The 20,847-nt window shown below is 45.7% G+C and overlaps 2 protein-coding genes across 11 annotated transcripts in view; one reads left to right on the forward strand and one right to left on the reverse strand.

The window, feature by feature from the left end:
• The window catches only part of ARHGEF1 (Rho guanine nucleotide exchange factor 1), a 68,215-nt gene extending 55,438 nt beyond the window's left edge, over positions 1-12,777 (reverse strand). For 3 of the 10 annotated variants that reach the window (XM_081921934.1, XM_081921933.1, XM_081921927.1), the window contains exon 1: positions 12,637-12,777. The gene's annotated coding sequence lies outside the window, so the exon portion shown is untranslated. Of the gene's footprint in view, positions 1-12,102; positions 12,270-12,636 lie in introns of those variants that run through there. The other 7 variants (XM_081921936.1, XM_081921935.1, XM_081921932.1 and 4 more) reach the window with 4 other exon arrangements.
• A 58-nt stretch (positions 12,778-12,835) lies between these two features.
• The window catches only part of CD79A (CD79a molecule), a 33,023-nt gene continuing 25,011 nt past the window's right edge, over positions 12,836-20,847 (forward strand). Inside the window, exon 1 of the mRNA XM_081922330.1 lies at positions 12,836-12,920. Coding sequence (XP_081778456.1) covers positions 12,899-12,920 — 22 coding nt within the window. The 5' untranslated portion in view covers positions 12,836-12,898. The remainder of the gene's footprint in view (positions 12,921-20,847) is intronic.

The following is a 20,847-nucleotide window of genomic DNA, read 5'->3' on the forward strand; positions in this document are numbered from 1 at the left end:
GCAGGAATTGATTTGGACTTGGAGATTTTATATTTTTATTTGGAGGAGGAGCGGAGTGGGGAAAAGACGCTGAACTATGCCCCTCCCCCCCTTTTTTTGGTGTGGACTGTTAGCAAACTGGTGGCTTGGTTTCTATCTTGATTTCATTTTTGTACCTGTTCTTATTTTTTGGATAGTGGGATTTCGAAGTGGCTGAAGAATTGGTTTGATTTTTATTTGGGGGGGGGTTTATTAGGACACTTGAAGGCTTGTGGTGGTTTTTATTTTTTTATTTTTCTTCCTCGATATTAAGGAATTTGTGATTTTGTGTTCACTACGTTGGGAAAGCTTTGTGGTGGATTAGCCAAGCAAGTGGCAGAAGAAGTTTAATTTTAATGATTTGAGTTTGTTTTTTGGGGGGTGAATTTAAATTTGCTGTTCCGGAACAGTGGATTAGCCAAACAAGAGGTGGAAAATTTTGAATTAATTTTTCTTGTTTTGTCCCTTTCTTTCTTTGACTGTTTAACACTGGAAGGTGACATCTAGTGGCAAAGAGTGAAAAAACATTAAAAATAGACAATGTCATGAGGGTCTGGGAGAGATATAAAGACTTAATAGAACAAAAGACTCTCACCAACTGAAGCTCTGTTGCTCAAGCCACTTGAGAAAACGGGAAATGGCTTACATACAGTGATTTGCTAATACAGTGGTACCTTGGGTTACATACGCTTCAGGTTACATATGCTTCAGGTTACAGACTCTGCTAACTCAGAAATAGTACCTCAGGTTAAGAACTTTGCTTCAGGATGAGAACAGAAATCGTGCTCCGACGGCACAGCAGCAGCAGGAGGCCCTATTAGCTAAAGTGGTGCTTCAGGTTAAGAACAGTTTCAGGTTAAGAACGGACCTCCGGAACGAATTAAGTACTTAACCCAAGGTACCACTGTAGATCAAGAAGGAAAATGGAAATTAAAAGAGTATGAGGAAATAAAAGATCGTTTTCAGAGTTGGTTATATCATAGGCAATTACATGAGATATACAAAGAAGACAACAAGAAAGGATTTAGTTATACCACTTCTAGATTTCAAAAGGGAGTTATAGAAAGAAAAGCGAAGTTGCTGAAGGGTGCATATAGTATCCTGTTAAAATGGGAAACAAAAGATGAGGAGGTAAATGATCAAATGGGCGCAAGATATAGGACATAATATACAATTTAAGGATTGGGAAAAACTGTGGAAAACAGATTTAAAATTTACAGATTGTGCTCTTTTGAAATAAAATTTTAAGAAAATGATGTATAGCTGGTATATAACACCAGTACAGATAGCAAAAATATATAAAACCGGGTCAAACATATGTTGGAAATTTAAAGAAAAGGAAGGGACTTTTTATCACGTGCAGTGAGAATGTAGAAAAATTTTAAAAATTTGGGAAATGATATACAATGAATTGAAGAAAATGTTTAGAATGACATTTGTTAAAAAAACCAGAAGCATTTCTGTTAGGGTAGGCCAAGGATAATAAAGAATATATTTTTGTACGCAACAACAGCGGCAAGAGTCTTGATAGCACAAGGATGGAAGAATGAGGAAACCCCAACAAAAGAAAAGTGGCAAGAGAAATGGATGAACTATGCAGAGCTGGCTAAACTAACATATAAACTGCGAGATAAGGACAACTGTGCCTTCAAAGAAGAATGGGAACTTTATACAAATTATTTAAAATGAATTGGCAGGTTTTGAATAAACATACACAAATTTATTGGTTGATAACATAGCAGATAGATAATATTAGGATTTATACAATTTTACAGTTTGCAGAGAATAATATGTGTTGAAAAATCAGAAAGAGGAGCTGAGGAAAGTCTCGGGGGGAGGGTTTGATGGGGAGGTGGGGGAAAGGGAAAAAAATAATGAATATGATTATGTTTTGATACTTTGATATGTCAAAATTGTTAATAAAAAAACTTTTTTTAAAAAAAAGAATGTCAGCACAGAAAAAGGCAGGAGGAGAAGGAACACCATTGGAGAGGAGGGGATCAAAACAAGAAAGTGAAAATAAAGGAGAGATTTTAAAAATGTTTGCAGAAATAAAAAAGGACATAAAACAGAGTGAAAAGAATTTGGAGACAAGGCTGCAGCAGATGGATAAAAAAATTGATATGACTTTTTCTGAGGGGCCAAATGAAAGAGATAACCAAAAGAACACAAAGCTTGGAAGAAGGGATGAAGCAAATAAAGCAAGAAGTAAGAGATATGAAAAAAGAGGAAGAAAAAGTTAAAGGAGAAGTCTCAGAAAAGAATAAAACACAGGAGGAGCTGTGGGACGCAATTGCTATGAATGAACTGAGGCAAAGAGAAATGAATTTGAGGTTTAGATCGGTTCCAGAATCACAAGGAGAAAATATTTTGTAAAAATTGACAACGGAAATTGCACAATGGTTAAATATGGAGGTAGAGGAATAGGCAAAAACAATACAAAATGCGTTTAGGATTAAAACGAAGACGGCAAAGGCAAAAAAATTCCCAGGAGATTGCCTGATTATCTTTAAGGATAGAGAAATGAGAAATTTGATTTTGCAGAAAAATAGAGAAAAGAGACTTATGTACTGATGGAATATTCACAATCATCTTTAAAGACGTGCCACTTTGCTTGCTGAAAAAACGCGACCAATATAAGCCATTGACACAGATATTGAGAAATGTTATAAAGAACTAAAGCACACCCTACTTGTACCGTTGAAAGAAGTGATGAATAATATATTAAAAGAAGGAGAATTACCAGATACATGGAAGGAAGCATATATCACATTAATACCAAAACCAGGCCAATTTCGCTGTTAAATAATGATTATAAACTGTTTGCAAGTATATTGGCAAATAGATTGAAAAAAGTAATGAACGAAATAATATACAAGGACCAAGCAGGCATTCTCCCTGGTCGACAGATGAAAGATAATATAAGAAATATTGTGAATATAATTGAACATTTATCACATGTGGTGGGAATGTAACAAAGTGAAAAACTTCTGGGAAATGATATATAGTGAGATGAAAAAGATGTTGAAATATACATTTTTTAAAAAACCAGAAGCATATTTACTTGGTATTGTAAGAGAGGATATTAATAGACAGGATAACAAACTGTTTTTATATGCAATAACAGCAGCAAGCGTATTATTGGCCCAGAACTGGAAACAAGAAGAATTACCAATGAAAGAAGAATGGCAGATGAAATTAATGGACTATGCAGAATTAGATAAGATGACAGGAAGGATTCAAAATCTGCGGGACCAGAGATTTACAGAAGATTGGAAGAAGCATATGAATTATTTGAAAAGCAATTGTAATCAACAGATTACGCTAGTAGGATTACAAGAGGTTTTGTAAGGAGGAATATATGAAATATTGCAAGGAAGATTATGAAGAAAGCTATTAGTTAGGATAATTAAAAGTAATAGTGAAATTAAGAAATGTAAATTAAGTGAAAAAGATTGGAAAATTTTCAGACGTGATTGATGGAAGTCAACAAATTGTATAAGATGTGAAATTGTGTTAAATGATTGCTGAAAATGGTATGTTAAAAAATTAATATAAAAATAATAAAAATAAAAAGCCACCTCACACTCCTGCAAGTGCAGAGAAAGAGAGAGAACCACTATCTCAGAAGGCAGAAAGAGGCAGTTGTGTCACCTTTAGCGCGGGGAGGGGAGCATATCTCATGGGTTATGGAGGCAATGCAATCGCGCAAAAAGAAAAAGAGGAGGAGTTTGGATTTGATATCCCGCTTTATCACTACTCTAAGGAGTCTCAAAGCGGCTAACATTCTCCTTTTCCCTTCCTCCCCCACAACAAACACTCTGTGAGGTGAGTGGGGCTGAGAGACTTCAGAGAAGTGTGACTGGCCCAAGGTCACCCAGCAGCTGCATGTGGAGGAGCGGGGAAGCGAACCCGGTTCCCCAGATTACGAGTCTACCGCTCTTAACCACTACACCACACTGGCTCTCAAAAGAGCCACTGGGTTATCTAGCGCAGCTTTCTGCTTCCAACAGGAAGTGTCGAAGTAAGAACACAGGAAGCCGCCTCGCGCCCAAGTGAAACCACTGGCCCATCTATTTCAGTATTGTCCACGCCTACAGACACAGTACGAAGTTGCAGACACAGGGGCATTCCCAGTCCTATCTGGAGATGCCAGGTTTCTAACCTTCAAGATGCCATGTAGATGCTCTATCTGCCCCCGTCGCCCGATATTCAGAGCTAGGCTAGGCAAAATTCACAGCATGTATTTTAAGCACCACACAACGCCATTTTGAACAGTCATGGCTTCCCTGTAAAGAATTCCTGGAGCTCCCAAGGTGCTGAAAGTTGTTAGGAGCTCCATTATCCCCTGCACAGAGCTACAGTTCCCAGAGCTCCCTGTGAAGAGGTATTGACTATATATAGATGGTATATGACACCAGTACAGTTAGTAAAAATGCATAAAACCAGTTCAAATATGTGTTGAGGAGGGGACGTTTTACCATATGTGGTGGGATTGTAATGAAATCAAAAAGGTTTTGCGAAGTGATTTACAATGAATTGAAGAAAATGTTCCATCTAACATTTGTTAAAAAACCTGAAGCATTTTTGTTAGGGATTGCAGGAAAAGAAACTGCCAAGGAAATTCAAGAACATATTTATGTATGCGACAACGGCGGCAAGAGTCTTAATAGCACAAGGATGGAAGAATGAGGAAATCCCGACTCAAGAACTATGACAAGAGAAGCTGATGGACTACGCAGAACTGGCAAAACTGACACATAAACTACAGGACAAGGATAACTGTGATTTTAAAGATGAATGGGAACCTTTTACAAAGTACTTAAAGAAACAAGAAAATGCACTGGACTCCTTGGCAGGTTTCGAATAAACACTCACAAACCTTTTAACAACAATATTCAGTTAGACAAACTAAGGATCTATACAATTTTGTAACATGCAGAGAACAACACTTGCAGATAAACCAGAGAGTGGAGCTGAGGGAAGTCAGGGGGGGAGGGGAGGGGGTTACTTTATGGGGAGGGGGGAATGGGGGAGAATCAAGGATGATATGCTATACGATAAAATGTTTTGTTGAAATTCATAATAAAATAATATATTTTTTAAAAAGAGGTATTGACTATAAACCGTTGCAAACATTGTAGCTCTGTGAACGGAACAGCGGGTCTCCTTTAAATAGCCATGGCTCCCGCTCAAAGAATTCTGGGAGCTGTAGTTTGTTAAAGGTGCTGAGAGCTGCTAGGAGACCCCCCCCCAACTCCCATTCCCCTCAGAGAGTTCCTAGCATGGCATAACAATAAATCCCTCTTCATGGGAAAATTTGAGAATTGCGGGTCTGTAAGGGGAATGGTCCGTATAGTTAAAGCTATGGTTTTCCCAGTAGCGATGTATGGAAGTGAGAGCTGGACCATAAAGAAGGCTGATCGCCAAAGAATTGATGCTTTTGAATTCTGGTGCTGGAGGAGACTCTTGAGAGTCCCATGGACTGCAAGAAGATCAAACCTATCCATTCTGAAGGAAATCAGCCCTGAGTGCTCACTGGAAGGACAGATCGTGAAGCTGAGGCTCCAATACTTTGGCCACCTCATGAGAAGAGAAGACTCCCTGGAAAAGACCCTGATGTAGGGAAAGATGGAGGGCACAAGGAGAAAGGGACGACAGAGGACGAGATGGTGGGACAGTGTTCTCGAAGCTACCAGCATGAGTTTGACCAAACTGCGGGAGGCAGTGGAAGACAGGAGTGCCTGGCGTGCTCTGGTCCAGGGGGTCACGAAGAGTCAGACACGACTAAACAACAACAAGGGTGATGGGGGCATCCTAATGACTCTCAGCACCCTTAACAAATAACAGCTCCCAGAATTCTTTGGGAGGAAGCCATGATTGTTTGAAGTGGTATCAAAGCACTTTACACGACTGGCGCTTTGCTGCCTTTGAATATGAAGGTTACCTCATTGCCTTTCACAGATTTGTCCTCCTTGAATTTGGTTGGTATCTTGTGTGTTTTCCAAAGTTATGCAGCTGGCTTTTTGGCGGTGAATCCCGCAGGCCAGAACTGGGGTGCCAGTGGCCTTACCTGACTACCACTGCCATTAGCCCCTGCTCATTGGCCATGCTAGCTGGGGCTAATGGGAAACAGAGTCCAGCAACAGCTGGAAGTCTACGGAAAGGCTGGCTTAAATGACTTTGCCTACATTAATTTTGCACTGCAGAAAGATTCCCCAATTGTTTTAGTAGCCTCAGCTCCACCCTCCTGGTTATACCAGCCCACACGCCTCTCTCTCAACCCCCTCTCAGTTTCAGCATGGATCTGGTTCCCAGCTCCAGGCTCCGCTGATGTCCCCCCAGTCCCAAGACACAACCTTCCTCGCAGTCTTCTGAGAATTGCTGGAACAGTCACTCCTCTTGCTGTGATATCCTGCCCCCTTGACACCCCCTGAGATTCCTCTCCCAGCTGTTTAGCAGAGGCATGGGGGAGAAGGAGGAGAAGGCCTAAGATCTCATCAGAGTGAGGAATCTCTTTGCAGGGGGGGGGGGGGCGGAAAGGGTTCCTGCGTACAAAGTTTGTGTTCTGCAAAGCATGTCTTCATCCATGTTGCCTTCATGTTAACATTAGTGCTGTGCTTGTCGTCTCCACCTCACCAAAAAAAAAAAACCACAAAAACCCCACAATGCATCTTGCTCTGATCTTTTCAAAGATGTGCAAATCAGCACAGGCTTTCGTACCGTTTCTTGAATCCCACACAATATCCTCTTCTACAGTCATCTAAGTTACTAATCATACTATCTTCACCATCAATCTATGAACTGCCTTCTAAAAGACTGTCTCAAGGCGCTTTACATACAAGAAACAGGTTTATTTAAAAAAACAACACCAAATACATTTAGAAGATGACTAAAACCCTAAGAAATGGACACTTGTGATCAAGGCCCATTTATCCGGCTGAGAAAACCTGCCGGAAAACAAAAACAACTCCAATTGTTTTCCCAAAATGCAGATAATGGGCCCTGTTATCTCTCAGCAGAAATGTTATTTCACACAGAACAGGGTCAGCCACACACTAAAAGACCCACATCAAGAGAAACCCTCTGACAGACCACAGGAATCTGCTGGAGGCATAACTGTGTGGCCTTCACTGCATCTTCTGGGAGCAAATTTCAAGTTTAACTATGCACTGTGTGAAGGCACCTGGTTGACTATGGCGAGAACCAAGAGGGACCGCTGAGCAGCATTTGGGAGAAAGGTGGAGTATTCTTACATATTTTATGTATTCTTATAAGTTTTAAGGTTTCCTTTCTGAGTTCTCACCACCCCACAAGCACTTTGCATAATTTCTGAAGCCCTGCTCCGGATGTTGACATCTCTGAGAAGTGAGGGTTTCTTGGTTGCAGAGCTAACACCGTAAAACAGACTCCTTAAGAAAGCCTGCTCAGCACCAACACTAAATGTTTTTAGATGGGTTGAGGGAAGCTGGTAGTTCGGTGGGCTAGAGCAGGGATGGAGAGTCTCTGGCCCTCCAGATGCTGCTGAAACTACAACTCCCATCATTCCCAGCGGACACGGCCAATGGTCAGAGGTGATGGAAGTTCAACAACATCTGATGCCCCACCGCCTACAGAAGATTCACACCATCTCCAGCAGGGAGAGATTCCCTGCCTGTAACGATGAAGATCCGCAGCCAGCCGGTGTAGACAATATTTACTTATTAAATTTGATCTAGATGGAGCAATGGTCTGACTCAATAGAAGACAGCTCCCTATGTTCCTCTCAGCATTCGAAATTAGCCACGTGCCAGGCACATTTTGCAACTAGCTAACGGTCACTTGCGACCAAGTAAAGATTGGGGGGGCAGGGGGCGCCTGACATCTCCACCCTCTGGAGGTGCATGCCTGGATATCCTTGAATCCGTCCTGTTTTCACACACTACCAACACATCCTGTAGAATTCTATCCGTTATATTATCTGCACAATCAGAGCACAATTTCAAGAACCAAAAAGTCGTACAGTGGTACCTCTGGATGCGAACGGGATCCGTTCCGGAGCCCCGTTCGCATCCTGAAGCGAACATAACACACGACTGTGTGTCTGCGCGTGTTGCTGCTTCCGCGCATGCGCGTGACATCATTTTGAGCATCTGCGCATGCGGCGAAACCCAGAAGTAATGCACTCCGTTACTTCCAGGTCGCCACGGAGCGCAACACGAAAATATTCATCCCGAAGCTACTTCAACCCGAGGTATGACTGTATTGAAAAATATAACTTTTGAGCTGCTTGGCCCCAAAATGGCAACTAGGCATTCTGTTTTGGCGACTGTAACCCTGGTTTAAGGAGCCATTTGGCACCTAGCTAATATATCTGGGTTTCTAACACTGGGTCCTATTCAAACAGGAGTTCTGTTTCCCCCCCAAGAGGTCTTCGTCACGGCTTTGCTTCCCTACATGAGCCTCCATTTTGTTGTTTTGTCTGGTTCAGCCTTCCCCAACCAAGGACTCCCAACCATCTGGAAGGCACCAGATTGGCAAAATCAGGCCTGCTTATACAGTCCCGTTTTCCATTTGTATTTTCTACATTGCTTTGGTACAGCTATGGCTTTATTGTTCTAAGCAGCTCTGATTTCTGTCTGAAAAAGAGTGGCGTGAGACGGAGGGAAAGAAAACCACACAAAAACTGTCCAATAAGCAACGAGAGTAACAACAGTAGGGTCACTTCCTGTGGTCCTCTGAGCACGTGGCAGGCACATGCAAAGTCGCCCCTGTTGTTTTCCAATTGTTTCAGCCTGTGGGGTGCCCCCAGCGCCAGACATGAGGATTTGGTTTTGGGGCCCACTACAGCGAGCCCTCCAACCCCCCCCAAACACACATTTGCTGGTTTGTGCCACGCATGGCACCCTGTGCATAGACTGAACATGAACTAGCATGCCTCTGTTGAGAGCAGGCCACGAGCCAACGCAGGCAAAGCGATTTCCTGCTGCAATCACACGGGCTTGTCATTAACCGTCAGTTGAACTTGCTCCTTTGTCCTTCTCGCGTTTCCCTCGGTTGTCTGCTTCAACTGTCAGAATTCTAACTGGAAGCTCCTTGGGGCAGGGAGTGCCGCCACAGTGCACATTTAAAGCAGTATTCTGCGAAGTGCAGTTTGTCAGAAACACCTTGTCCTTCACAAAGAGCTACAATATCCAGAGCGGGTAAGCGATCAATCCATCTTCCCAGGGAAGTCTGGGAATTGTAGCTCTGTGAGCGGGGGGGGGGGAACGGTCTTTCAACATCTGAAATGAAGGGTGGGGACGAAAGTGGGGGTGCAATGCACAAAACACACTAAATTGCCACCTTCCACTCACAAACACAGGATCCTTTCAAAAATGCAACCGTTGTCCTGGTGCACACACACAACAGCATCCTTTTGAGTAAAACAGTGACGAGTTGTCCTAATAATAATTTTGGGTACCGCTCTTTCAAGCTAGGCAGTCTGCTGCCCCCACGACCAGTCGCCAGCAGCAACACATGAACCAACCCATGGGGAACTAGTTGAACATATGTGGAGAGCAGCAGCTTTGCACACTGTAGTGGGGAACAGATTCACACTATTGGCTGCAGGGATATTCATTCCATGCCAAGCAAACAGCACGGAACACACTGAGGGGTCCTTTACGAAGCAAAACGAAATGAAGGGAGCCTTTAACTCGTGGGTAGGGAAACTAAGGCCCAGGGGCCGGATCCGGCCCAGCTGCCTTCTAGAACCGGCCCACGGATGGTCCGGAAATCAGCATGTTTTTACATGAGTAGAATGTGTCCTTTTCTTTAAAATGCATCTCTGGGTTATTTGTGGGGCCTGCCTGGTGTTTTTACATGAGTAGAATGTGTGCTTTTATTTAAAATGCATCTCTTTGTGGGGAATAGGAATTCGTTCTTTTTTCAAAATATAGTCCGGCCCCCCACAAGGTCTGAAGGACAGTGGACCAGCCTCCTGTTGAAAAAGTTTGCTGACCCCTGCTTTAACTGGTAGGGTGATGGAGGAGGAGGAGGAAGAAAAAGATGGGGCAGAGAGGGGGCTTTCGGAGCCTGCTGAGAAACCTCTCCAAAGCAGCAGCCTAACCCCTTCCCCCCCCCCCCAAACCACCCGGCCCCTGGCATGCGCTCTGCAACTGACCTCACAGGCTCAAGATGCCTCCCTGGCTAGCAAAAAATGTCTGGCATGCAAAAGCTGCAGTCCCAGGGCAGCTGGAGCGATGAGAGGCTAGAGGTGGCAAGGGGAGGGCGGATCAACATGCCTCTAGAGTGGGTAGGCAACCAGTTCCCAGTTCAGTTCCAGGTAAAGCCGGCTGTTGTGCCCCTGAATGCAAAACAAAAAAGGTATGCAGCTTCTTAGGAATTCAGCTGCAGGGAAATATTTCCCATATTTCAAACACTATCGCTTCAAGGGAGGGGGGGTCTTGATTTTATTCTTATTTACCTCCCTAATGCCAGTCCTAGGTCACAGGAAATGGACTGGATCAGGAATAGATTTTTAAAAAAGACTTGCCCACAGATATGTGTGTTTCATATATGAACAGATGGAATGGGTGTGTGGGGGTGCCAAGCCATGCTAATTTTGGTCTGAACTCAGCGTTGCCCACACTAGCCTTAGCCAACTTGGTGCCCTTCAAATATTTTGGAATACAACTCACATCAGTCCCAGCTGCCGGTCACTGCTGGCATGGAAAGCACTTGCTCCAACAATGGACTATGGACTTTCCTTTAATGGTGGTTGTAAACACGCAGAGGTGTTTTTTTTTAATGCACAAAAAAACAGCGTAGCCCTTTTCCTGCAAAATGCTCAAGCGGCACACACTCCCATTACACAAAGCATTCCCTATTTTTAGAAAACAAACACTCTTCCCCAACCCACACACACACCGAAAAGAGTTTCTACACCTACATCAAAACACTAATAGCTCATCTATTATTATTAAATTCATTGCCCTTCCTCCACCAGCGGGCACCAGGGCGGGGTAACAACAATTTGATACCGAAAATTTAAAAACAATTAAAACAGGCACAGGAAGAGGCTGGGCCCTGAAAATACACCTCTTGGGTGTCAAAGGACAGCGTAATGATGGCCTTAAAAATCCCATCTATGAAACAAACCACCCCTTCGAAACACAGCCTCCATGGGTCACAGGGCAAGGATGGGAAAGCTATAGTCTTCCAGAAGTCGTTGGACTACAAATCCCATCAGCCTTGGTCACTGCAGATTGATGGTGCCTTCCGACTCTATGAGGCTATGAATAAATAGGCCCAAAAATGTGTGTTTAGGTAAAAGGTGGTGCCTGGGTCTGGAAAGGGGGAAGACACCTGCTGTAAAACTAGCCTGAAAAAGAGGGGAGGACAGTGCCAGGGAAATCTTTGTCAACCTGGTGCCCTTGGGGATGATGGGAGTTGTAGTCCTACATCTGGAGGGAGGGTGCCAGGTTTGCGAAGGCTGTGTGAGGGCTTTTAGCCTTAAACACAAAACCATGTTTCTAATTCCGGAAAGCCATATCAAAACCACACGCCACATAAAACACGCCCTACTAACAGGCCTTGCTCTCCAATCCCAATTTCCATCTCTCTAAAACCTAAAATCCATCCTTTTGGATATTCCTTTTTAGGGACAAAATCATTTGAATGTCAGCCACCCTCCCACCCTGCTAACGTAATACAAACTTTCAATGCATCCTCGTCCAGCTTCCAACTTAAGCATTATCCCTTCCTCTCTTGAACCTACGTATTTTTGTTTTTATATCCCCATGTCTTATCCAAGGAGCTGAAATACGTGGTTCCCCACTCTTCCTCATTTAATCTTCACAACAACCCTGCGAGGCAGTGACAGGCCCAAGGTCACCCAGCCAGGGATTTGAACCCTGGTCCAACACTCTTAACCTCTTTTTACTTTCAGTTTCAATTCAATTAATTTGAGCTCCAGTTCCAGGTGTTAGCCTTAGCTCCCCCAGCCACTTTCTGCCACGGAATAATCTGAGGGCTGCCACACATCCTGTGGTCAAAGTCCAGGCTCAATCCTGGAATAACCACAGCCAAGAGTTACCCGGAGCATGTGCAGAATACAGTTACCTCCAAAAGAAAAGAAAGAAACTCCAGGAATCCACGTCTCTTCCAGCGCCGATTTAAGGGAATGGGCTCTAAGGTTACCCAGTGACGGGAGGGAAATATACTTGGCAGCTAACTCGGATCACTCCGCTTCGCTTCGCCCGCTTATTGACTACTCCTCCATATTTTCCAGGGGCACAGCCCTGGAAAAACACGTCGCGAGGGTGGCGTTTTCACGAGGCTGGCCACGAACACCAGAGCCTGCTCCCACGCGAGACGCGATTCCGCCTGCAACCCACTTACTCGGGAGTAGTAAGCCCCGTTTGAATCCAACTGGGCGCCTGCTCCCCAGTGTAAACAGGCACGGACAGGGGCTTGCGCTGCAACGCCCCAAAAACTCCCAGCTCTTAAAATCTTCTTTTCTTGTTTGTTTGGAACGAGCAAAGCGCTAAGAACGCTTCGAACCGGAAACGTCCCCTTTCTGTCCACACGGACCCCCTCCCCCTTCGATCCGAATCGACGCCGTGCACACGCGCGCAGCACCTTGGAGCTCCTCACCTGGATCGAACTTGAGTTTGGCTGCCGCTGCCTCCCGACGCAAGGCCCCGGCGGGGTTTCCTGTTGCAGAGGGCGGCTTGTGGGGAGGGGCTGGCCGGGGATGTGGGGCGGTGTGGAGGGGGGAGCAGGAAGCCGCTCGTAGCTTTCAGGATCCCGCCCCGCCGGTCTCCTCCTCCTCCTCCTCCCCGCAGCGCCTCCCCTTTCTGGGTTTCTCGGCGGCGCCTCCTCCTCTTCCGACGCCGGCTGGCCTCTTTGTGCTGGAATGCCGCGCGCGCAGCTTGCAGGTAGACGGGGCTCGGGGAGGGATGCACGTGTGGACGCGCTGGGTGAAGGGTCGGAGGCTGCAAGGCAGGGGGACGGACGCTATTCTCACCTGTTTCTCGGGCTGGGGTGGCCGCATAAGGAAATCGAAACAGACCTCTAGCCCACCCGTGTTCACTCAGAAGTAGACCCAATCAGTTATATAGACAGTGGAGCATCGAAATCGCGCAAGCGGGATCCTGAGCACGCGCATCGAAAAGCAAGCGGGACATTGGCTGCGCGATCCTAAAGCCACTTACCTGGACTCGACGGGATTTGTTTCACTGAGTAGACACGTTGTAGGATTTCATCGACATCGTTTGTACGCCGCCTTTCCAAGGCAAGAACCATGCCCAAAGCGGCTCACAGCAAAGGAAACAAGAATACCTCTAAAAAACGACCATACAATTTCATAATAGCGTCAATAAAACAGCAGTGTTAAGTATGAAGGCAGTGTGGCATAGTGGTTAGAGTGTTGGGCTGGGATATGGGAGAACAGGGTTCAAATCCTTATTCAGCCAGGAAGCTGGCTGGGTGACCTTGGATTCAGTCATTGTTTCTCAGCCTCACCTACCTCACAGGGTCGTTGTGAGGATAAAATGGGGAGGAGAAGAACCACTATGCCACTTTGAGGTCCTTAGAAGAAAGGCTATGAAGTAGCTCACCAGGAAGTGCTGACAGCAGAAATTTCTCCATCTTTGCTTGGAACCAAATTTGCAATCCTAAATACACCTAAAGCCCATTGATTTCAGCAGTCATATGCCAGAACTGGTGCTGTTGTAAAGGAAAAGGAAGACCCAGGCTCCGCTATTAGACTTATAAATTTGGGCTGCAATCCTGCGCATACTTACGGCAGCCAATTGAACACTGTGGGAGTTACTTCTGAGTAAATCTGTGTAGCCACTGTGAGAACAGGATACTGGAGCAGTACCTATTTATCTACTTGCACTTTGACGTGCTTTCGAACTGCTAGGTTGGCAGGAGCAGGGACCGAGCAATGGGAGCTCACCCCGTCGCAGGGATTCGAACCACTGACCTTCTGATCGGCAAGCCTATAAAAGGATGTCGCATAGAGGAGGGAGAAAGGTTGTTTTCTGCTGCTCCAGAGAAGCGGACAAGGAGCAATGGATCCAAACTACAAGAAAGAAGATTCCACCTAAACATTGGGAAGAACTTCCTGACAGTAAGAGCTGTTCGACAGTGGAAATTGCTGCCAAGGAGTGTGGTGGAGTCTCCTTCTTTGGAGGTCTTTAAGCAGAGGCTTGACAACCATATGTCAGGAGTGCTCTGGTGGTGTTTCCTGCTTGGCAGGGGGTTGGACTCGATGACCCTTGTGGTCTCTTCCAACTCTAGGATTCTATGATTCTAAGCCCTAGGCTCAGTGGTTTAACCCACAGCGCCACCTGTGTCCCTTTAGAACCTCTTACTATTATGCAATTCAATCTGCCTCAGATTTAATTGTATGTTCCTGGTAAGACCCCTTTTAAATCCCTCCTAAAAGCAAAAAGACACCACATTCTTATTCCTAAGTAACAAAAAATAGTTTTACTTATGATCAGGAAGAGCACAGTGTGATGATCCCTGAAGGCAGGCTTTAGGCTTAAAGTTACAAACATATACAAACAGTTTTACCCCATGTGGGAGATAACCTAGGGAGACTGCTGGCTAGCAGTCTAGATGATGCAGGAAGGTTGAAAGGAGAGTCAAAGAGAGAGAGTGTGGCAGTGTGCCTTGGCCTTTTACCAGGTCTGGAAAAGTCACACCCGCCCACTAGTCACTTGCAAGGAGGGATGCTCCAGCCAGGTGTAACAGGAAGTTCGACTGGCTGGACCAACATCCCCTTGCATGTCCACTCTAGGAAAACAAGGAATGTTGTATTTGACTGCTCCCAGTGGATTACAGTGGTACCTCGAGTTACATACGCTTCAGGTTACATATGCTTCAGGTTACAGACTCTGCTAACCCAGAAATATTACCTCAGGTTAAGAACTTTGCTTCAGGATGAGAACAGAAATCATGCAGCAGCAGGAGGCCCCATTAGCTAAAGTGGTGCTTCAGGTTAAGAACAGTTTCAGGTTAAGAAACTCCAGAACGAATTAAGTACTTAACCCGAGGTACCACTGTAGTTACATCCCACATCCTGTATTGCCGGGGTTGGACTGAATGACCCCCGGGGTCCCTTCCAACTCTGTGACTTCTGTGATGATGGCTGTATACTGTCTCTGCCGCCAGAGGCACTACTGTGCCTCTGAATACAAGTTGCTGCTATTTTGCTCACTTCCTGATTCTGGGCTTCTTGTTGACCGCTGTGGAAACAGAATGCTGGGCTTGATAAACTTCTGTCCAGGATGGCTCCTCTTACGTTTTTCAGTAGCCTCTGAATGTGGAGGTTTCATCTAGCTGTTAATGCTGAACAGCCGCTAATAAGACTTCTCTAACACCAATGTAGGAAGGAAAATGCCAATTTGGACTTCCTGGAAACCGCTGATGAAAACTGTTTTTATGAAATTCCTTCTCCTCCACCTGCATTTTGTTGAATATCCTTTTAAAACAACCTAAGCCAGTGGACGCAGGACGCGGGTGGTGCTGTGGGTTAAACCACAGAGCTTAGGGCTTGCCGATCAGAAGGTCAGCGGTTCGAATCCCCGCAACGGAGTGAGCTCCCGTTGCTCAGTCCCTGCTCCTGCCAACCTAGCAGTTCGAAAGCACGTCAAAGTGCAAGTAGATAAATAGGTACCACTCTGGCGGGAAGGTAAACGGTGTTTCCGTGCGCTGCTCTGGTTCGCCAGAAGCGGCTTAGTCATGCTGGCCACGTGACCCGGAAGCTGTACGCCGGCCCCCTCGGCCAGTAAAGCAAGATGATCGCCGCAACCCCAGAGTTGGCCACGACTGAACCTAATGGTCAGGGGTCCCTTTACCTTTACCTTAAGAGGTTCTAACGAGCCTGCGACCAGCTTTTTGCTGTGTGTGTAAAGAGGACTGCACTCTGCTAAGTAAAGGAAGCTGCCAACACAAGTTAGGAAGGATATTAATAAACAATATATCCAATCCTGCCACCCTGAGCATTCCCACACAGGAGTCCTTCCCACAGCTGTCCCTGGGTGGCTTCGAACCACCAGCCTTCTGGTTAACAGCCAGATGCACCGACCACAAATAGTATCCATTTATACTCCTTGAATTTGCCTCAACCCCCTTTACAACTGTTCTAGATGTGCATTGCCCATATCTGTGTCTTGTGCATTGGATGACCCTGGGTTCCAACGTTCTCATGGGCACCCGCTTGCTCCCTGTGAGAACAGGATGTTGGACTGCATAATCCACTGACCCGGTCCAGCAACAGACGTTTTTTTCTGTCCTTGGCATTATGCCGCTTTGCGCTTTTAAACACTTCTGCCAGGCTCCTTTTTTTGGGTAAACGATAAGTCCTAGATGTTGCAACCTCTCTCCATAGGAGAGTTGTTCCACCCCCTTGAACAATCTGGTTCCCATTTCCTAAAACCTTTGTGTGGTGTGGCTGTACACAGAACCGTGGACGGCATTCCAAGTGCAGTGGTGTCATGATCTTGGACGTTTTATTTCCAGCTCTTTCCCTAATGATCTCTGCCATGGAATTTACCTTTTTCACAGCTGCTGTACACTCCATCAACATCTTCATCAAGGTTCTTCTAGCTGTACCAATTGCTTGGGGCGCAACAGCTGGAGAGATAGCGCCCTCAAGTGGGATCAACTGGGACATCACAGTGGTATGGTAGCCTTAGCAGGAATAAATAATAATAATTTCATTGCTTCATTTTTACGAGAATCTACAACAGTAGCAAATTAGCCTAGTAGAGAGTCCCCCCAACTATCATCATGCAACTTCTTTTCAGATTAGGTCACTCTGTTACGACACAGTTTGGAGACTGGAACTGGGAGGTGATTTTCTCCTAACAGCAATACTGGGGGACATCGAATTTGAGCAGGCCCAAGATGCACAGTGTGGGGTGCTTTCAGCCAAAGGGTTTCAGCCAAAGTGAAAAGTTCAAAGTTTTCTTAACTAATGAAAAGTTACACAGCCCTTCTTTGTGGAGGTTGACTCTGGGGGGAAAGGGGAAATGGAAACTGGAGTGAATTTAGCACACCATCCCTAAATTCATAAACTGAGAGTTTGGGATATACTCTCTCACAGAAACATACCCAGGATCTGGGCTGGAGATCCTGTAACAAGCAAAAATAGTGGGGTTGGCGTAAGGTTAGTGGACATTAATTGCCTCTATAGATTTCTGCTGCTCAAGTCTTCTCTGAATTGTAATCCATTTGCCAGGTGGCTTCTTCCAACTGTCCACATCCAAAGTGGCCAAACTTTTGCACTGCTGATTCCACAAAACAATTAAAAACCCCCTTTTATATAATCCTTTCCATTCCCATTTGGCCAATGCCGTCCTGCTATTTTACCCAGTTATTTATACATTTAGTCAGTCTGGCTGAGAAATGATGTACTTCAACAGGAAGGTGAGCTCTGCCACATACACAAAGTAGTATCTAAAACCATTCTGTGGAAATATATTTGTGCCCAAATGTTGATTCCTACCTCCCATGTTTAAAAACAAAGAATCAACTTATTTTGGCCATAGTGTGTTGTTAATTGAATGTCAATCAAAGTGTTGTGTATCAGTTTGAAACTTTAGGTCTTCTTTTTCAGATGGTGTTGGATTCATTTATCTTTGTATCTTATTTCAAGAGATATTGAATCACACGTGGAAGAGAGTGAAAAGATATTTAAGAAGCCATAGATAGTGGTGTGGGCAATTTTCCTGGCAGGCGATTGTGGAATACTTTTTTTTGTATGCGATAGGGCTCATCTTCCTGAGCATTCTGATATGATATGCTTTTGTTGCAATAAAGTGTCAGATTAAACCATAGATAGAGTGGTCTATTGTGCAGAATACAGTTTTAGTAGGAGTGGGTTCCCTCTGCTGGTGAAATGTGGGCATTACACAGTCTGATCAAGTTTCATCCTAAACCCTAGAATCATATACCGTATTTTTCGCCCTATAGGACGCACTTTTTCCCCTCCAAAAATGAAGGGGAAATCTGGGTGCGTCCTATGGGGCGAATGCTGGCTTTCGCTGAAGCTTGGAGAGTGAGAGAGGTCGGTGCGCACCGACCCCTCTCGCTCTCCAGGCTCCAGGAAGATATCCGCAGCCTAGGCAGCCCTGCGGGAGGTCCCGCAGGGATGTCTAGGCTGCGAATAGCAGCCTGCTTCCCGGAGCGTAGGGTGCTCTGCTTTCAGGGCGCCCGGCGCTTCAGGAACACATCCGCAGCCTAGGCAGCCCTGCGGGAGTTCCCCGCAGGGCTCCCCACGCTGCGGATAGCAGCCTGCCGACCGGTGGGCGGGGCACCCTGAAGCAGAGTGCCCCTCGTGCCAGGCAGACATCGGCCAGCCCCACAAGCTCGGGGGACAGCAGGGAGGCGCAGCGCCGCCATCCCGCTGTTCCTCGACCTGGTTCAGTTTCCCCGACCTGCTTTTGGGGGGGAAATAAAGGGGGGGAAATTCCTTTATTCCCCCCCAAAAAAACCTAAGTGCGTCCTATGGGACGGAGCGTCCTATGGGACAAAAAATACGGTACTTGTAGAATTGGAGGAGATTCCAAGGGTCATCTAGCCCAACCCCCTGCAATGCAGGAATCACAGCTAAAGAATATCTGACAGACAGCCATTCAACCTGTGTTTAAAAACCTCCAAGGAAGGAGAGCCCCCCACCCTCCAAGTTTTCCACAGTCAACAGCTCGTACCCACAGAAAGTTCATCCTAATTTTGTCTGAATCCCCTTGGTTGTAATTTGAATCAACTGGTGTGGGTCCTTCCCTCTGGAGCAGCAGAAAACAAAGCTTGCTCCATCTTCCATGTGACAGCCCTTCAGATATTTTATATCCCTCTTGGATAGTCAAAGCAAAATTTGTTGCAGTTTTGTTTGTACAGAAATCCATTTAGGATCACAGATCCAGTTGTCCAGATTAAAAGCAACTGTCTACCTGCCAGGTCCATCTGATACTGAAACCCTACCTGCTTACACACTGTCTCACCAGAGTGGTGCATGCTCTGGTTATCTCCCGCTTAGACTACTGCAATGTGCTCTACGTGGGGCTACCTTTGAAACTACAACTAATCCAGAAAGAAGCAGCCAGACTGGTTATTGGGAGTGGCTGCCGAGACCATATAACATCGGTTCTGAAAGACCTACATTGGCTCCCAGTACGTTTCTGAGAATAATTCGAATAATTCAAGTTGTTGGTGCTGACCTCGGCCCAGTACACCTGAAGGAGCATCTCCACCCCGTCGTTCTACCTGGACACCGAGGTCCAGTGCCGAGGGCCTTCTGGCAGTTCCCTCACTGCGAGAAATCAGGTTACAGGGAACCAGGTAGTGGCACTTGCCCTGTGGAATGCCCTCCCTTCAGATGTCAAGGAAATAAACAACTATCTGACTTTTAGAAAACATCTGAAGGCAGCCCTGTATTGGGAATACATGACAACCTATTTCATAATACAGTGGTATTATGTTTACGAACTTAATCCGTTCCGGAAGTGCATTCTTAAACCAAAGCATTCTTAAACCAAGGCATGCTTTCCCATAGCAGCGGGGGACTCAATTTACAATCGGAACACACTCAACATGTTCTGCTTCCAAGGCAAAGTTCACAAACCAAAACACCTCCTTCCAGGTACGTACCTTGGTTTAAGAACAGCTTGGTTTATGAACAACTTGGATTAAGAACACGGCAAACCTGGAAGGAGGTGTTTTGGTTTGTGAACTTTGCCTTGGAAGCAGAACATGTTGAGTGTGTTGACTGTACAGTGACTGTACATGTTGACTGTACAGTGGTACCTTGGGTTAAGTACTTAATTCATTCCGGAGGTCTGTTCTTAACCTGAAACTGTTCTTAACCTGAAGCACCACTTTGGCTAATGGGGCCTCCTGCTGCCGCTGCGCCTCCGGAGCACAATTTCTGTCTCATCCTGAAGCAAAATTCTTAACCCGAGGTACTATTTCTGGGTTAGCGGAGTCTGTAACCTGAAGCGTATGTAACCTGAAGCGTATGTAACCTGAGGTACCACTGTACTTTCTTTCCATTTTTGTAGAAGATTCAGCCACCTGGTGCTGGCACTATTCAGAGCTCTATCAATTTTAGTGTGGGGCTTCTGTGAGTTCTATGCAACCTATTGCTTTGTGATTCATCCTCAGGGATCCTGCCATATGCCCTGAGCGATGTCCCACCCAGAAATAGCAATCCTGGGTTTTGGTCCCTTGCCTCTGTTTGCTAGCTCTGACCTTCCATGGCGATACACAAGACTCCTTTTGTTGCTTCTTGCCATGTTGCAGTCGTAGGTACCCTCCCCTCCCCCTTGTTCTTCTGACAAGATGAATTTACTGACCCAGTTTAGTCGTTTGCATGGTATTTGCATTATTTTATCAGACGCACACCCCTGTCTACAGAAAGGAGAGGAAATGTGTGGCAAAGGCTGGAGAGGCAAAAAGGGAACCTTGAACTTCACATTCAAATATACTTATCAGGCCTGCAAATTTTTCAAGTGTTGCTCGAGTTGGCAAGGAAGGTGTGGTGGGGGAGTGGATTCATCTGACAGCCAAATTGTTAACACGGTGAGCCACCCACCTGTCAATTACCTGGCATCACGCTGACATCAGAAGATCTATTTTTATCTGTGCTTCTTGCAATCAAACCAAGCAAGCCAAAGGCGCTACTCAGAACGTGGCAAACATCAGCTGATCGTTGGGTCTCTCAAAGCCCCGGGCACTGTATCCCGCAAGCCACAACAGCCAGCTGATTGTCGAAGTTCACAAAGCCCTGTGCGCAGCACTTTGCAGGATCTGGCAGTTGTCTGATTCCCAGAACTCAGCTGAACAGCACTG

Source organism: Podarcis melisellensis, assembly GCF_964234715.1.
Source record: "Podarcis melisellensis genome assembly, chromosome: 8".
Classification (NCBI taxonomy): domain Eukaryota; kingdom Metazoa; phylum Chordata; class Lepidosauria; order Squamata; family Lacertidae; genus Podarcis; species Podarcis melisellensis.